We start from the raw sequence: 16,497 nt of genomic DNA on the forward strand, positions 1-16,497 counted from the left end.
TGCAATTATTTCGTTTATTTCCTACCAGCTGTAAAAAACAGCCAAATAATTATATAAAGAAAATATATAATATAGTCAGTACATGATAATTGTCATGATAAACACAGTTTAGAAGGCTTGAAGCGCGAGATCAAGCGGTGCTCGTACATATATATCCACTGATGCCTTTTGTTTGGGGGGAGAGAAGGGAGTAGAGAATAATTATATAAACATTAAATTTGATCCTCTAACATCAATGCTATAACGAGTAATGAAAATATCACTTACGAAACCCCGGGAAGAAACATAGATAGTTCACCAGGAAGCTATACCTCGATTTCGTGGCGGAACCGACGTTTCGACCAGAATTCTCCGCGTTTTATTTATTAGTTGTCTCCGCAGGCGACTTATTTTGGCCGCCTTCCTTTTCCAGGCTATCCGAGAGGTCGGATACCGCCGTTGATACCTGGTAAACCCTCGAGTACACGCCGGGTAGCTCCAGGTCCTGGTTACTGATGACATAGCACTCTGGAAACGGCACTGGTGAGATCATCTAGGTTTAAGGGAGGTTGAGGGAGGACTTACCGGGTTTGTCGTTGACGAGCTTCCGACAGAAGACGTTGAGGATCGAGACGACGTCGTTATTCTTGTCACAGATGTCCTCGTTCTCCCTGACGAAGATGTCCTTGTTGCACTTGTAGAAGAGGATGACCGAAGGCCACTTTTCGTTCTCGATCAACATGGAAAGGTTCTCGACCAGGTTTTCCGATGAAACCAAACCGGTCACCGAAGACACTCCACCGTCGGCCTCCATGTCCTCCAGAGCTCTGGCTATGGCCGTCCTGATGTTGTTTATGTCCCCGCTAACGTCCTTGAACTGTAAATCAATGAATTAACACTCACATAAAACGAGAAACCACGGCGCCTTACATTTCCGTTCTTCAAACTACCATGTAGAGAGGCGACCATCTTGTTACCGGCATCGACGAGCAGTATCAGTTGGAAATACAACTTATAGAGAGCTTTTCCCAGATCCACAAGGTACTGCTCGTGCTGGAAGTCGGGCTGCTGTCCGCTGAGTATCTCCAGCTTCAGCGTCGTCTTCACGGCATCGCAATACTAGAAAAATGTAATAACCACGCCCATTTTCACGCAGAACCGAACACAACTTACCATTATGGCTTGATCTCGTTTATCACAGAACGTTTCCAGGTGCTCCTGGATCTCCAGCATGCCATACTTAAGGGTCTCCAGGAAGCGGGAGTTGCTTATCGCCATGGTGTTGAACCATATCAGATTCACGGGTAAGATTCTACTCCAAAAACGAGCAATAAGCAATCGACAAGGAATAACGTTTTTGTTCATTGAATTAAATCATATCTTGAAGTTTAATTAAATGTGGAGCACTTTTTTTTCGAAGAGTTGGTCCTATTTACATAAGAGTTTTACATAAGACAAATCTGCACACAATTGTTCGAAAGCTTCTGATTGAAACTGAAGGAAGCTAATTAGCAGTTTTCAACCCTTATCGCTTTAAATTATGATGAAAAAGTTGTTTTATTACTTATAAAAACTATAATGTTAGATTTCACACACTTAATACATAAAGGAAAGTAATATTTTAAATCTTACCTGTAATTTATTATATCAATCACAGAATTTAGTCTTGTTATTAACAATTTGATAGTAGCCTGGCTTGCTGACGTGGATATCTGCATATTAACGCAGGACTCCTTTGTTATTTCGATGGCGGACTGACACATATCCTGCGAATGAAGATCAAACAATTTAAATCTCGGAATTTATCGATCATCGCTCCAACTCACTGCCACAAGTCGTTGTAACTGATGGAAAAACTGTAACGAGCTTGCCGGCGTCTGCACACTGTTAGTCTGCACGAAAGCGTTCCAGCTATCCAAAACGTCACTCTTCGTTATCCGAATATTGACCATTCCCGGTAGATTCGGCGAGGCGTTGCACGGAGTAACCTCGCCCAAGTCACCCGCACTCGATCCGCTAAAACACGCCAACGATTCGTAAAAAAAAAACTCGCTGAATTTACCAAGATGAATATCACCTGGTATCAGATCTGGCGCTTGAGTTCACTTGCTGTTCCCGGAGGGCTAGAGAAGACGGTGGGAATACCGTACTGCTCTCGGCGTTACTATTATCAAAGTCTGGAGCGTTGGCGATCTCGTCCAGAGGAGATTCGGATTCTATGTCATCGTCAGAGGATTCCTCCGTTAACAGACGCTGCAAGAAGGGAATCTTCCGTTTGTAATGGCACCAGGTCGATAATATTGTTACAAAAAATGACGCTACTTATATCAACATGTGTAGAAATTATTTACAGTAGTTTTAATAACCATTTTTTCTGTTTGTCTGTCACTGCTTCATATCTCTCTATTGATGATAGAGTGTTATTTATTGTGTGGAATAAACACCAGTAAAAATAAATCAATTATCAACAGTGATGATTTCATGTTAGTACAAACCTATTGTCTGCATATACAGAATGTTGAATTATATTTTTGAACCTTTAACAGATAATGTTCCAACTAATGCAGAATATAAACACAATCCAGCATTTTCAAAATGACACTTTGAAGGACATGGTTAACGTATCATAAAAATATTAATATTGACAGAACGTCCGTCAGTTATATTTTGAATTACCAATATAAACGTAGTCCAAGGTGTATTGATCAAACTTATATTAATTATGACTAAAAGTTATTTCTGAAAATGATGAAAGCGCTTGGTAGACACTATAAGCTTTAAGGTTGAGAAATAATATTTAGGGATGAATATTTAATAATCACTGGCAATATTTTCTCTGATCTGTGTGATTTAAGTAGTATCAACAAAAAAAACAAGACATATACTTAGGACTCTCACTCACATTATGATTAAACGGACACACATGTACCTTTCTGATGGTCAGTACCGGGGTTTTCTCGCTCAAACTGTCCTCCAGTTTCACACCGGCTTGGTCCTCCTCCCCTTGACTAAACGGCCTTCGTCGCACGCCCCAGTTGAAGTTGTCGGTGCTCTCCCCCTGCAAAGAAACGTCGGTTAGGGTCTTCCGATATCCGCCAGAGTCACGTCACGAACCTCGATGCTCTCGCTCTCGTACTCCAAGAAGTCGAAGTCCTTGAAGACCCCAAACTCTGCCGCGGCGTCCTCGCGTCGCGACCCGCCGCTCATGTCATTGTTTCCTGCCGATACTTCCTCGGTGCTGGACGCCATACTGGACTGGCGCTCGATGAGATCGGATGTCTGGCTGAATATCACCGAGGGGCTCTTCGGTAGACCCACCCTCTGTCCGCAGGTGGTTAGAAGATTGACCAAACACTCGCGAACACGACCCTGTATCGAAATATATGAAATTGGGGACGACGAATGACCTGTACATTAATACTTGACACATCCACGGGCGTTTCCATCCACTCTGCGTCGTGACATCGGCCGGACTAATTGAGAACGATCTCCTCGGCGTTGGAGAGGTCTTCGTCTTATCACCGTCCTCGGGCTTGTTGAAGAACCTTCTCCCGATGACCGGAGTCTGGGACATGTCGAAAGTGAACTCCATGGTTCGCCCTGTGAAATAAGATGGCGTCATATTAACGGATTTGTGGCCGGATGAATAGGGGTAGTACCGGGTAGTTCCTTCCTGGAGAATATATCGTCCGAGAAGGAAGGATGGGGAATAGAAGTGAGATTGCTCTCCCAATGATGGGTGGTCAATGGTGCCGCCACCAGAGTACTGGACCGACTCACCACCAACTTCAGGATCTTCAAGGCTTCCTTCCAGTGTGGACCTGTGTGGATATTCATAAAATGTAATCATTTTAATAAGTTAAAGTGTCGGGATATAATATGAGGGGGTACCAAAAAGAAACTGTATTAATGTTGTGATGCCCACTGACCTGGGTGAGATTACATTAGATAATGATGAGATTTTCAGTCTTATTGTAAATGTTTCAAATTAAATGAAAGTCAACTGGTGATAAACTTCGTTTTGGCTGTCCTTCCATTACTTCAGCCAACAGAATATCAACAATAAGCCATTGGGATAGCCGCCACTTGCTGTGGCTAAGATATACGTTAAATTTACATATTACAATAAACTATTTAATAGAGTGAAATTATTATTGCTTTTTCAATTGTGGTGATGCTTTATTGTTTCATTTACAAAACCCTTTAATTAAATTAAATACGTGTCAGTACTTTTTGTTTGCCTTTCATTTTACTAATACAATTTTATTTTCATATTTAAAATTATTTTTTTCAGTAAAATGCCACCAAAAATGAGAATGAAATAAGAAATTAAAATTAATACATATAGTAAGAAATTAATTAGATAATTGTCAAATTTACCAGTATTTAGATCACACTGTTTGATGTTAAGGTGATATTCACTGTTTCCTCTGCTTGTTTAATGAACTGGCTGCTAGTATCGTAGCTAAATTTTGAACACACGCGTGTGACGATATAAACTGTAGTATAAATGAAATGTTTGGACGTGATGATTATAATTTTCATTAATTCATGATTCATTCATTCATTCAAAATGAAAGACTGAAAAATTATATTAATACTAGGATAAAGAACTATGAGAAAAACTGATAATATGTCGGTTAAAAATGGAAGGTATTTAACAAAAACATTCGATTTATTTTTGTCAGTCCCTCGTATATATAAAATAATTATAAAATGTAGGATATAAATTACCTTCAATGTATTTATTGATGATCCTTAACAAGTCGGCGTTGATCGGCTGAGCTGACGGCGTTGCCAGATCCACGTAATGCAGGATACAATGAATGATGTTCAGTATGGGTAGCTGAAGATTGCCGGGACCTTTCTCCAGAATCTCCACCAGGAACGACAACATATTCAGCCCCAAATGTGAGTAAGTGTCGTGTAGGTATTTGATCACGCACTTTGTCCACTGGAAACTCTCCTTGCTGAAGGTCTTCCGGCTGTACAGGGTCATCACGGTACCCAGGTGCTCCAGCTTCTTGCTCTTTTCGATGCTGACCTAAGAATCACGAAAACCATCAAGAAATGTTGGTGTTATGGCGAAGGAACGAACCTGGGCGATGTTCTCCGCTGCTCTGATACACAATTCGTTGGCGTCTTCGTAGTTTAGTAGCATGTAGGGAAGTAAAGCGATGACGTTCATGGGAAAAGCGATGCTCTGCGACGGATCGATGACCACGAAGTTCAATAACGGAGTGAATTGGGATAATAACTCGACCGCTGGCTCATAGATGTTTGGATGTGTACAACCCTGAAATATGGTGCTCTTAGATGGTGCTGATATGAATATCAACTTTGACCTACCTTCAGTAACAAGGCGTGTACTCCGGGGAAGCTGGTCCATCGTAATTGTTGTTGGAGCTTATCCACTTTGTCCCTGGCGTCGGGACGGTCTAGTGGGAGTCTGTGCATCACTCTTGTCAGTAATCTGACGGCCAGAGAAAACTCGTGCTCGTAATCGGACTCCAATAGCGAAACCGCCAGCCAAAACAGCTGCGCCAGGATGGTGAGTTTGTCGTCTTGGCTAGCAGAGTCCCCAAGCATCTTCAAGCTCTGCGCGGACCTGGATCTGGACAAATTCGACGAGAACTTAGCCCGGTTTTGCTCCATATCGTTCGCGCTGTTCCGATTCCTCCTCTCCATCTCGCTACCAGATTGGGCGTTCTTCTTCAAGCCGTAGGACACCGAATAACTGGTGCTCCTAGCGTGACCCACTAAATAAACACAAGAAAACGAATGCACCACTTCACCAAAATCAACATACCGACAATATAGTTACCTGAAATCGAATGGTTGTAAACCGGAGTGACGTTGGTGGTACCATCCGGGTTCTTCTTGTAAGACACAGCGTCCCTGTTGTTTAGGTTCGGGGTTGACTTGAATATTTCCTTGGTGAGATCCAGCGGACGGAAATCGGACTCCAGCGACTCCACCGCCGCCTCCAGAGTCAGGAGGAGCTCGGTGACGTAACCTTGCATGTCCTCGCCCTGCTCTGCTACAGTCTCGACGAGTCTGCTTAGGATATCCGATAACATCCGCGACGTTATGGGTACTCTGAGGGCTCGGAATATCTGCAGCGATCTCCCGGCGTAGTGCCTCGACGAGCAACTCAGACCTGCAGGAGTACCACCATAAAAACTATGAATGTCAAAGTATATCACCAACCTCACCCAACTGAAGAGCAGTTTGAGCCCATCTCTCGTTAATGTGGGCGTTGGGCAAGGAATCCCGAAACACCCGTAAAATATGTTGCAGGAAAATATCGATTTGTTCGGCGCTCTTCACCGTGAACACTTTCGCGGTAATATCCTCGTAGTTCCACAACGGGGACTGTCTAGAAGCCAGGAAATCAACCAAGGACTTGATGACGATTGCCGTAGTAAGTTCGGTCTTGGCTGGGACCAAGGGTTCGGAATTTTCGGGCAGTACTATTACCGGAGGAATGGAGCTGTCCTTCTCGTCCCCTAAATTCGCGGGAGTTGTTGTTGAATCCTGGAAACCAAGGGAGGAGTACTGACCTGATTCCTCGTCCTTGGAGGAGATGCTCTGCAAGCTGACTTTGTTGGTATTCTCTGTGGCTACACCGATGCTGATTTGGTTGTAGAGGAACTCGTCGAAAATCGTATCCGATTCTGGAAGGAAATGCGTTACTTTCCGGTCATCAAGGTATTAGTGTTCTTATACCAGTGAATACGTGAGGAACAACTGATAATGACGGTGTGGAGAGACCAAGGTCTAACTGAGTGGACTGGCTATTCAACAGGATATGAGCCACCGTCAGGTGATCGTTATGCTGGGCTAACACCGTCAAGAGATTTAGTAACAACTGCTTGCAGTGCTGGTATACAATTGTCCTGGTGTGGTCCAGTCCCAGGAATAGGATGTGCAACATCAACGGAACATGAATGGCCCAATCCAGCTCGATGCCGTCCACCACTATATCGCATAATAGCATCACTCCAACGTTGCACCTATGGAAACCGGAAATGGGCTGCGAACTGTCGGGCAGGTACTCGGTCAAAGGAGCAAAGTATCCACCAAACTCCGGCATGGGTAATGGGTGGGGTTGAGGAATGTCCACCTTTTCTCTGAGCACGACCTCTTCTCCACCGGAAGCCTACATTAGATAAAGTTTTTATAATACTCCTTGTTTACTGATGAAGAAGAAATGGATTCACTTTTTCGTCAAAACACTACAATCGAAATATAAACCAAAAACACATAATCGATCAAATTACCTCTTCCAGCGAATTGTTCAGTTCCTCGGAGGTTCGAGCTTTGTCGGGACGTGACATATTGAAATCGGGATACATATTCGACGCCGACTCGGACTTGCCGATGGTCTTGGACGGATCCTCTCCGCTGTGTCTCTTCGTGTGGATGGTTCCTTTTTCTATACCTGTTCAAAATAAAAATATAATGACCCCATCATTGATTTAATGGTGACAAAACCGACTTAAGTCGTTCCTGCTGCTACTATCGCTCTGACCAGCCACACCATTGGTCCCGTCCGAATGACTGGAAGCCTTTCTCATGACCGTCAACCTATAAAACGGGGGAGTTTCGGTTCTCTCGATGAGACAGTTCAAAGTCTCCACTGTTTGTAGTTCCAGCATCATCTCGTCCAGAAGCCTCACGGGTTGGACTCGAGCCAAGTACAGAACCACGCGTTTGGCCTAAACCCCAGAAAAACTCGATAAAACAAACACCCTCAGTACTCCCATAGATACCTACATATGTTAAGAGCTCACAAGGCGCCATGCCGGATATAATGATAAGATACCGGATGATAACCTTCATGTTATTCGGCCAGGACGTGCAAAGCATGCCCCACACCTCCTCTACCTCCTTGGGATGACTGTCACCGAACTGAAATCAAGGAAATCATGAAAACACCGTGTTTGACGCTGATTCAATCGACAACCACCTTCGCTGTGATATAAAATATATTGTTTAGCACCATCTCCGTGGCTTCCGCGGAACCCCAGCCTTCCTTGCGCTCGGTACCCATCTCGTTGGCGTAAAATTGGTACATGTGGACGTTGGTGGGAGGAATATTCGGATCCACCAGCTCCATATTGTGGAGCCAGGGCAGAAGATACTGTAACAAAAGCTGTCGGACCTCAGGGCGTGCTGTTTGGAACCGATACGTAATTTCTGAAAGGCAATGGCGTTAGTGGGTGTCCTGAAGGTGATTGCGAGGGTATATCAAACCAGAAAACATAGGCATCGTGAGTTCAGGATGTAACAACGCCAGCTGTCTCGATAAATGGGTCTGGGACCGACAATATGATGTCGCTAGGATGACATCGAGGGTACCCCTGCCTCTATCCCCTTCAGCTACAAGGACGTCATGAAATATTTTTATTGACACATCGGCAGGATATTACCTAAATCGTTCTCAGGTAGGGGAACACTTCCGAAGAACCTCTTGTCGAGTAGCTGCAACAACTGCAAGGCGGTGTCCCTGACGTTTTGCCTGGGACACCCTGTATTCATCAGCGTCACGTTGATGATCGCTATGTAATGATCACACGGGTACTCTCGAGCGCTGAATATAGTGGCCAAAGCAAGGAAACAACAATCCGCCACTTTGGAAGTACCCGTGAAACACTTGTCTACCAGCCAGTCCAATAATTGGGGCACATCCGGGTTAGACTCCAACAGGAGGATGACGGTTTCTTGAGCTAATTTATATACCTGGAATAGCGATTTCAATAAAAACATCGAGACCATGATTTTTTGCGAGACAATAAAAAGTGTCTCAAAAGAAAGTTTATATTTGTTTGGCTTGGCTCTTAGAAATCCAGAAATCACCATTTAAATGACTTTTTTTCATTGCCATTTCTTTTGCCTCAAGCGCGAAATTATCGACTTTCTTTTTAAATTATCTTTTGAGACACCTTGTAGAAACATACTTTTTCATCAGCACTATTCAGCAACCCATCCAACCATAAATAGTAAGGACTCTCTTCAGATAAACTGTCAAAGCACGGACCGCAACACAACAGGGAACTCATGGCCTGCAGGGAAGCGAACTGGAGTTCCGCATGCTTCTTGTTGGACATGTCCCCTTCTGGCTGTGATATTTTTATCGGCAATTTGTACTCTCCCACCCAGTGAGTGAACAGGACGAAGAGGCTCTTCCTCAGATCGCGTTTGAGCAATGTCCTTCGAGCGTCCACTGAAAAAAATCCAAGTCCTTTAGCTTGGAAGCGACGACTAGAACACTACACAACTCACGACTAAAATTCTTAATGGTTTTTCGGAGGAAGTAGCAGAAGTGATAGGTCATGTCCCTGACGCTACTGGAATTCTTATCCGGTTCGTTGTCGAGATGGTAACGCACTCCGTCCACGAACTCCACCAACAGTAAATGCAATCCGTGAGAATCCTTGTCAATAGCACAAGGGCTGAGAAGAATTAACAAATGTTAATATAAATCAAAGCCGCAGTGCGTAGTAGTTCAAATGTACCCTCACCTAATACCAAGTGTATCGTTTTCAGCGATGTACTCCAATAGTCTCATTATTTGAAGCCTGAGGGCGTCTCGTCTGCGTCGCCTCCTAACGTTTTCCTGCTTCTTATCGATGGACTCTCTCAGATGGGGCGTCAGTTCCTCCAGGAAGTCGCTGCGAATAATCCACGGTGGTTATCACTTAAAACAAATTGGTTGAACGTCTTACCCTAGAGCGGCGCCGTTTATATTCCCGGCAGCGTAGGCCGCGGCGTCTCTTATATCGGCTACCTCGCACCTGAGGTGCGGTACCACCATTTTATAGAGGGCACTCGGTGAAAAATTCGTCGTCTGTTTGGGGTCGTTCTTCTCCTGGCTAAGACTGTCCGGCGACGAGCTGCAATACATCACCACATCCAGACCGATCGTACCACATAAACTTGTCGTTTACCTTAAGCTTAAGTCCGGACTGGCACACCTGACGACGGGGTTCGATATCAACGGCACTACCTTGAATGCGAACGTGATGTAGTTCTTCCACAGGTGCAGGTAGGCGTCTCGTTCGGTTGGCGGTTTCTTGACGGCTGTCGCGCTCCTCAACAGAGATGCTCTGTTATCGTTTAAGGGGCTAGAAATTCGGTTCAGCTATTTTCTGGTGATATATCCTCGGGTATAATTAAACTTACGTTGGATCCACCACCGAATAGAGGGCGTGTAGCCTTGCGAAAACAATCGGCCAGGAATGGAGCGTCATCATGGGGCACACGCTCGGAATCTTGTCCTTCTCCAGGAACCCGAACAGAAAGACACTCCAGGGATCTACCGCGTTGAAACTGTACACCTGGTTTTTGTTGGAGCCCTCCTCCATCAGCCCCATGGTCCAGGTGGAGGAATTCCGATCAGCCAACCTGAGAAGTTGTTTTAAAACTCGCCAGGATGCTCGAAGTACCTCACCACCATCGAGATTCCACTTACCACTGGAAGTCTATATTGGTGACCGCTTGTATGGCTGCTTTCTCGGCTACCGGCACGAGATGAAGACATTTCTCCACCACGGCGGCACAGTTCTGGTCCAAGACGTCGATGACTGGTACATTATCTGAGCAATTGAGGATCTTCAGCAAGCTCTTCACCTCCTTGAGGATGAGAACGGATAAGCGACGCGCGGCCAGTCGATAATTGCACAAGGAAACCAAAGCCAAGGCTTCCACGTAGTGCAGGACCGAGGACAGAGGCTCGGACTTGCGAACGTCTGTCTTCTTGGTGAGGTTGGGGTCGGGAGTGGAGGTTTTCAGGTCACTGTACTCCTTGCCCACCCTCAGAGTGTTGGTCAGGGGCGTGTTAGTCAAGGCGGACTTCCAGGCGCACAACAGGGTAAGGATCATCTTAAGTCCATGATCCACCAGCTGGGGGAATGTGTCCAAGATGTCCTTGGCTACGAATTGGGTTAAACCCCACACAACGTCCTGGCGCCAGTCGGGAAAATCGACGACCAAGCTCTGCAAGCTACAGTAGGATAATCCCCTCAATTCCTCGTCCATGTGTACTGTCAAGCGGCTCAGAAGGTCCACCAATTCGCTGCTGGTCATCCCATCAGGAATCAGTCTATAAAAGCATCAAGGAAATTCTAATTTAACAAGTATTGGTGGCTTGAAGAAATATATATTTATAATAACATAGAAATTGAAAATTACAGGGATTATAAATAATTTTACATCCATTCGTATGGTGAATATAAAAAATGGTGAATATAAAAACAGGGAAATATAAAACCTATAGTTTTTGAGTTATGCAATAAAAAGTATTTTATATAAAAAAAGGTGGATTTCTGTTTGCTCCAAATATCTTCAAAGTTATTGATTCTAAAGGAATTTTTAACATAAATTATGGTTTATTTAGCACCAAAATACATATATTTTGAGAGTTTTGTCTTTATCCGAGAGATTTTAAACAATTTTCAAGCTTTTTCCTGTAATTTTTTCTCAATTGATGGCAAGTTAATGAAAATGAATTATTACCTCGGAACTGCCGCTACACAAGTCCTGAATAGTTCAATCCTCGGTTTCCGTTCACCAGTGATCATGTCGTCCGGCTCTTTGTTCACGTTCTGGGTATTAGTCATCATCAATGGTCGTCCGTACTGCGTGTCCAAAGCCCTGAGTATATCCACGAACACCCTCCTCACGTGGGAGAAGTATGCGTTCATTCCGATGCTCTTGGCCGTGTCCTCCGTCAGCACCTTGTTGAGGAACGTCTTGCGCACCCTCAGCGTGTTCCCGCTGGGCAGGACGCCGACCGACCGTGGCATGGGAGGGTCCCCCTCCTTCTGCTGTAAACTGTCCGCCACGACTAGGAACGCCCGCAGGCCTATGCTCATCCGTTCCGGCGTCAGGATCAGTTTGATCGACCTGCCGACGGACAACAGATCGAAGACGATCTCCCGCATGGCGAAATCGAGGCGTTCCTGCGCGATGAACTGGATGATCTTGACGAAGATGTTCAAGGGCGTGTCCCTGGGCACCACCCCCTTCGATCCCTTGGGGAACAGCGAGTTGACGATGCTCTGGAGACGCGACTGGGTGGCTGAGTTACTTTCGCACTTGATGCGGATCATGTAGACCCACAACAGCCGATAGAGAGATTCTGAAAAGTCGAAGAACTAGACTTTAAGAACGATGTCGGTAGAGCAGAAGCCAGACGTACCTAAAGCCACGCGACACATCTTTGGATCTCTGTTCTTCAGGTGAGAGAGGCACATGGCCAGGAAATAGTGCCAGTTTTGGAGGAAAAACGTCTTCTGACTGACGCACAATAAACAGGTGACCAGGGGAAACAAAGCCAGACGGTGCTTGGCTTTGGTACTGGCGTCGACCGTCTGGGAATACAGCATTTCGACAAAATTCTTCAAACAGGGAACATTGACTTCGTTTTTCACAGCCTAAGATGATTTGTTTTTACAAAATAAACTTTTTTTATGGGTTTCTATGATTCTTACCGCCGCTACCGGCACCAATATTTCGACAAACAATCCTGCCAAGGCATGCTTGATATCCTTCTCTTTAACTTCGAGAAAATACTGAGCGCACTCCTGCATGAACTGAAACGAGGCTTCGAACTCCTCAATGGGCGCCATCTTTACTCTGAAGAACTTCATGCCCATCAGCAGGCTGATGATGCTCTGGGTCGTCGCCGGACTGGATTCCCGCGAACGCAACTCCTTCAGTTCGGCCATGAATCGCGTCCTCACCGACATAAACCGACTTTGGGCCAACGCTCCGATCACCTCCGCGTACAGGTCGCAAATCATGTGAATATTAGCGCTATTGGGATTATTCTGGATGCTGAAAACACACTGTGAAGACAAGGTTCGATATTTTTAAGCAACATCATTACCCTTCCTGGTGTTTAAAATGTTTCAATGCCAAATTTTCGATGTACTGGACGAGATCCTCGTGTCCGGGATGAAAGGAGAGCTGTTTAAGGACTTCGATTAGCACCAGACAGAATATAAACTCGACGGCGAGGTCTCGTTTCTCCTTTTGGATGTCCGCCTCCGATCGTTCAGGGGTTTCTGTGGTGTTTCCGGCCACGATATTGATAATACTGAAATGAAAATGAGTGTTCTCACCCAAAATGATTGATGATGACAAAATAATAAGAGCACACTTATAAGAGTGATATATTTTAATCAATCACAATTGATTTAACACAAATATGCATTACCTTTTTTGCTTGGTATCACTTTTCTTCTGTTCAGGATTGGAAACCTCAGACATCTGCCTCTCGTACCAAGAGAACAATGCTCTCAGTAAAGATGGTAGGCAATGCTCGGCAACCGATCCGAAAGCGCTCAATAACTGATCAAACTGGGCGTCCTCACCTCGTTGTAACGTTTTTGAGAGGGGTTTCTCCTAAACCATCATGTTTCAAACCCACAGTCTTATTAACCCAAAACAAAAACTTACCTGGGGCTCCGTCATGACGTTCTCGATTTTTTTCTCTGCTAAAATGGTGAACTCCTGAAACAAGTTCCTCATGACGAACTCGCCAGGTCTTATGTCTGCATCTGAGTTTTGGGAGAGTATCAGGTGGGCCATTCGGTCTTTTTGCGAGCCCCATGGTAAGAGCATGCTTCTATTCAGAGCTGATAAATTCGTAATTTTCTTCTCTAATAAATGAACAAATAATTCTATTTATAAAAAATCGTTTTAAAAATAAATACCTTTGTTGTTAGCTTGCATAACGTTATATGTTTTGACGCGAAAACCACTATAAAAATATTTAAAAGGCATGTTAATAGTCATACAAAGGCCATATCACAAATATATAAAAATTCGATTTTTTATATAAATCTAAAAACTAAATCAGTTGTAATTGCCTATAAACCATGTTCAGAATAATAAATTATGTCCATATATCTTAGCAGATATCAGACAGTTTACTATGAATGGCAAATGTTTGATAAGAGATAAACAGATAAGGTTGTTTTCACAAATTCTATCAATAATATTTAAGTGTGTATTTTAGGTACTTCACAAATTTTGGCTCGTTTAGTTTTATTAGTGGTTTTAAAGAGATTAGTAGTGAAATCAATGGGTTACAACAATTTTCCATTCAACATTTAGTACTCACCTAATGGTAAGTTGGGTAGGGCCGATATGTGTTCAGCATCACTACCACCACTCAGTGCATGAATGGTAGATTCTGATAACGTACTTTTTTCTGTGTGAGCTGAAGTGGACGTGTTGTCCGAATGAGTATCCGAACAGACACTGTGAGAGCCTTCTACATCAGAATCATTTGATAGAAGATCTAAAAAGCAAATCTCTTTTCTAAACAATCAATTCGTACACGATATCTAAACTCGTAAATATACAAAAACACCAAACAGTACTTTTTCAACCTCTATATTTAAACATAAAACAAACACTTATTGAAATCAAATGAGTTATCTTGTGAAATACAAACCTGCTTCCTGACAAAAACTATCGTTTTGGTTGTCAGACATCTTAATTAGTTCCAAAGTATCCTTAAAATATATTTTCTACATGCTATAATCGGTAATCAGTTGTTTATTGAATCAATTCAAAAGCCGAAATGTTTGTCTACTGGTGACATTTCATTTGTCAACACACCACGGTCCTTGACCCTTCAAATGACAACTGTTCGAGACCGCGGCCAACTTCGTGTTCTCGATCGGAAATAAGTTTTGATAACCTATCAGAAATTTAGGTCATTTGTTGACGTTTTACCGTCTGTTTTCTATCAAAGGGTGAAGAATGTAATAATTTTGTCGTTTCTGTTATATTTTAAGTGTTAATTTGTTTATAATGTGATGGTAAATTGAATTTGTGTCTCTTATGCGTGCCATTATATTTTATTCGACAGGTAACTGTTCTATGTTAAATATTTAAGGCGAAATATTATTCGCATAGAGCTGTCTACTTTTTCAGTTTTCAAAACTGTGAATTCTTCATTACCATAAACTATTGTTTACTAAAATTATGTAACTGTATAATAACAATAAGGAAATATGTTAATAATGTGAGTGTCGCGCCTACATATATACGGACGTACATGCATTTTAAATTTTTAATACAGACCAGACAATCAAAATCAATAAAACACGGAATTTTTTGCAGTTCTGAATAAGTATACGTCCAACAAATTACGATGAGATTTAATAAACAGGAATTAGTCACCCTGGCTATGCAGCCTTCGACAAAATTCGAGAAAGAGGGCATTTTGTATATAAGAGAGAGGCAAGAAGGTTTTTTTCGTAAATCAGAAAGTAAGTACCATTTTTGATATGTTGTATTAATTAGTGTGTCCTAATATATGAGCTATCCGACGATTTACTGCTTTGATTTAATGTAAATATAGATTCAACTAATTTTTACTTGTTATTTTCTCTATTATCGGTTTATATTTTTGTACAAAGCATCTAGAATATTGTTTTTAACATATATGTCGTTTTGTGGCATGCTCATTATCTTCATTATTTGTTTAAAATGTGGTTTAACATTGCAAATATGTCAGAGATTTCACGTGAAATGGCGTAGTAACTATATTAACATATGTAATACGGTGACCCATCACTTAGACTAAAACGTAAACAGTTCTCATCTATTTATTTACTGTTAGACCACATGACACTTACTGATTCTCTTTAACTTCATTCTAATTACAGCATTGATATTTGTATGTGTATATTCTATATTTATTTATTCCCCTATAATTTTTTTCTGTTTTTGTTTCAAATGTGTTATTACAGGGAACAGGAAAAGCAAACTGGAAAAACATGAAAAAAGGCTTCGAAACTTGAGTTGTGTAGGGGGAATAACTAAAGGTATTAAAGTAAGGCACATTGCTCAAGTTTCTCGCCGGTTTACTTAGATCGCGTGATAGATTCTACTTCGATAAAACATTAATTTGACTGGTTTAAGTAAACTGGCGAGAATTATTTAATAACACTATTAACACTAAAAATAATTCTTCAACATCTAACACTACTAACATTCGCTTTTGTATTCATTCAGGGTTAATTTTAAAGTCGTCAGTTTTGAATGCAGCAGTTACTATTGTTTTTTTAGGCATTTGGAAGGGAAGATCATCATTAACCTTATTATCATTATAGCATGTCAGATATAAGTTACGTTTATATATTTTACTTGAAAATAGGTTTGTTTATCAATACACCAATGCAAGTTTAATGATTTTAAAACCACTGTTTACTGTTTTCCTTGTCCCGCAGTCATTTATCAGTTGTTCATTTGTTTTTACAAGCCGCCAGTGCTGAATTTATTTATGTAATTATACAAGTGTTGTGTTACAATGCACTGAAACCCGTTTTCTGAACATTGACGGTTTTTATTGTCGTGTGAACGTTGAATAAATAAAACAACGACGGGTTTCAAGTAATAAAATACGCGCTGGGAGTTAATCAAGATTGCCGATTCACCGACCGAGATTTAAACGACTGATTGGACGAGAATTGAGCTCGATCTATTGTTTCC

General features: G+C 42.5%; 2 protein-coding genes across 9 annotated transcripts in view; one reads left to right on the forward strand and one right to left on the reverse strand.

Moving 5' to 3' along the window:
- fry (microtubule binding protein furry) lies at positions 1-14,641 on the reverse strand. 3 transcript variants are annotated; one of them, XM_076416053.1, is made up of 39 exons: positions 14,450-14,641; positions 14,114-14,293; positions 13,447-13,649; positions 13,205-13,392; positions 12,875-13,084; positions 12,477-12,822; positions 12,185-12,419; positions 11,500-12,124; positions 10,457-11,086; positions 10,168-10,389; positions 9,933-10,109; positions 9,711-9,878; positions 9,507-9,656; positions 9,268-9,437; positions 8,943-9,208; positions 8,415-8,724; positions 8,239-8,364; positions 7,952-8,181; positions 7,759-7,893; positions 7,481-7,700; positions 7,263-7,423; positions 6,709-7,141; positions 6,543-6,656; positions 6,195-6,488; positions 5,804-6,139; positions 5,329-5,738; positions 5,078-5,275; positions 4,714-5,023; positions 3,639-3,800; positions 3,401-3,579; positions 3,094-3,348; positions 2,909-3,037; positions 2,057-2,232; positions 1,806-1,995; positions 1,612-1,745; positions 1,153-1,291; positions 910-1,098; positions 565-856; positions 1-507 (listed from the first exon to the last, which is right to left on the reverse strand). In XM_076416053.1, the coding sequence occupies exons 1-39, from the start codon at positions 14,487-14,489 to the stop codon at positions 359-361; spliced, it is 9,081 nt and encodes a 3,026-aa protein (XP_076272168.1). In that variant the 5' UTR covers positions 14,490-14,641; the 3' UTR covers positions 1-358. The 3 variants fall into 3 exon arrangements, with proteins under 3 accessions (XP_076272168.1, XP_076272167.1, XP_076272166.1); XM_076416052.1 differs by having other exon boundaries at positions 2,882-3,037; XM_076416051.1 differs by having other exon boundaries at positions 2,882-3,037; positions 6,195-6,656.
- The window catches only part of LOC143203784 (inositol polyphosphate-4-phosphatase type I A), a 22,637-nt gene continuing 20,129 nt past the window's right edge, over positions 13,990-16,497 (forward strand). For 2 of the 6 annotated variants that reach the window (XM_076416054.1, XM_076416059.1), the window contains exons 1-3: positions 14,724-14,869; positions 15,124-15,272; positions 15,756-15,830. In XM_076416054.1, the coding sequence (XP_076272169.1) occupies positions 15,155-15,272; positions 15,756-15,830 (193 nt within the window). In that variant the 5' untranslated portion in view covers positions 14,724-14,869; positions 15,124-15,154. Of the gene's footprint in view, positions 14,120-14,723; positions 14,870-14,934; positions 15,026-15,123; positions 15,273-15,605; positions 15,683-15,755; positions 15,831-16,497 lie in introns of those variants that run through there. The other 4 variants (XM_076416056.1, XM_076416055.1, XM_076416058.1 and 1 more) reach the window with 4 other exon arrangements.

The sequence above is a fragment of the Rhynchophorus ferrugineus genome, unplaced genomic scaffold, assembly GCF_030347505.1.
Source record: "Rhynchophorus ferrugineus isolate W39M unplaced genomic scaffold, kcgeb_rfMv2 rfM10, whole genome shotgun sequence".
Classification (NCBI taxonomy): domain Eukaryota; kingdom Metazoa; phylum Arthropoda; class Insecta; order Coleoptera; family Curculionidae; genus Rhynchophorus; species Rhynchophorus ferrugineus.

Excerpts from the sequence above, each read along its gene's own strand:
- fry (XM_076416051.1), bottom strand. The coding sequence starts at position 14,489 with ATGTCTGACAACCAAAACGATAGTTTTTGTCAGGAAGCAG. Across the intron at positions 13,393-13,446 it reads ACGTCATGACGGAGCCCCAG|GAGAAACCCCTCTCAAAAAC; the intron begins GTAAGTTTTTGT and ends ATGATGGTTTAG. Across the intron at positions 3,349-3,400 it reads AACGCCCGTGGATGTGTCAA|GGTCGTGTTCGCGAGTGTTT; the intron begins GTATTAATGTAC and ends ATTTCGATACAG.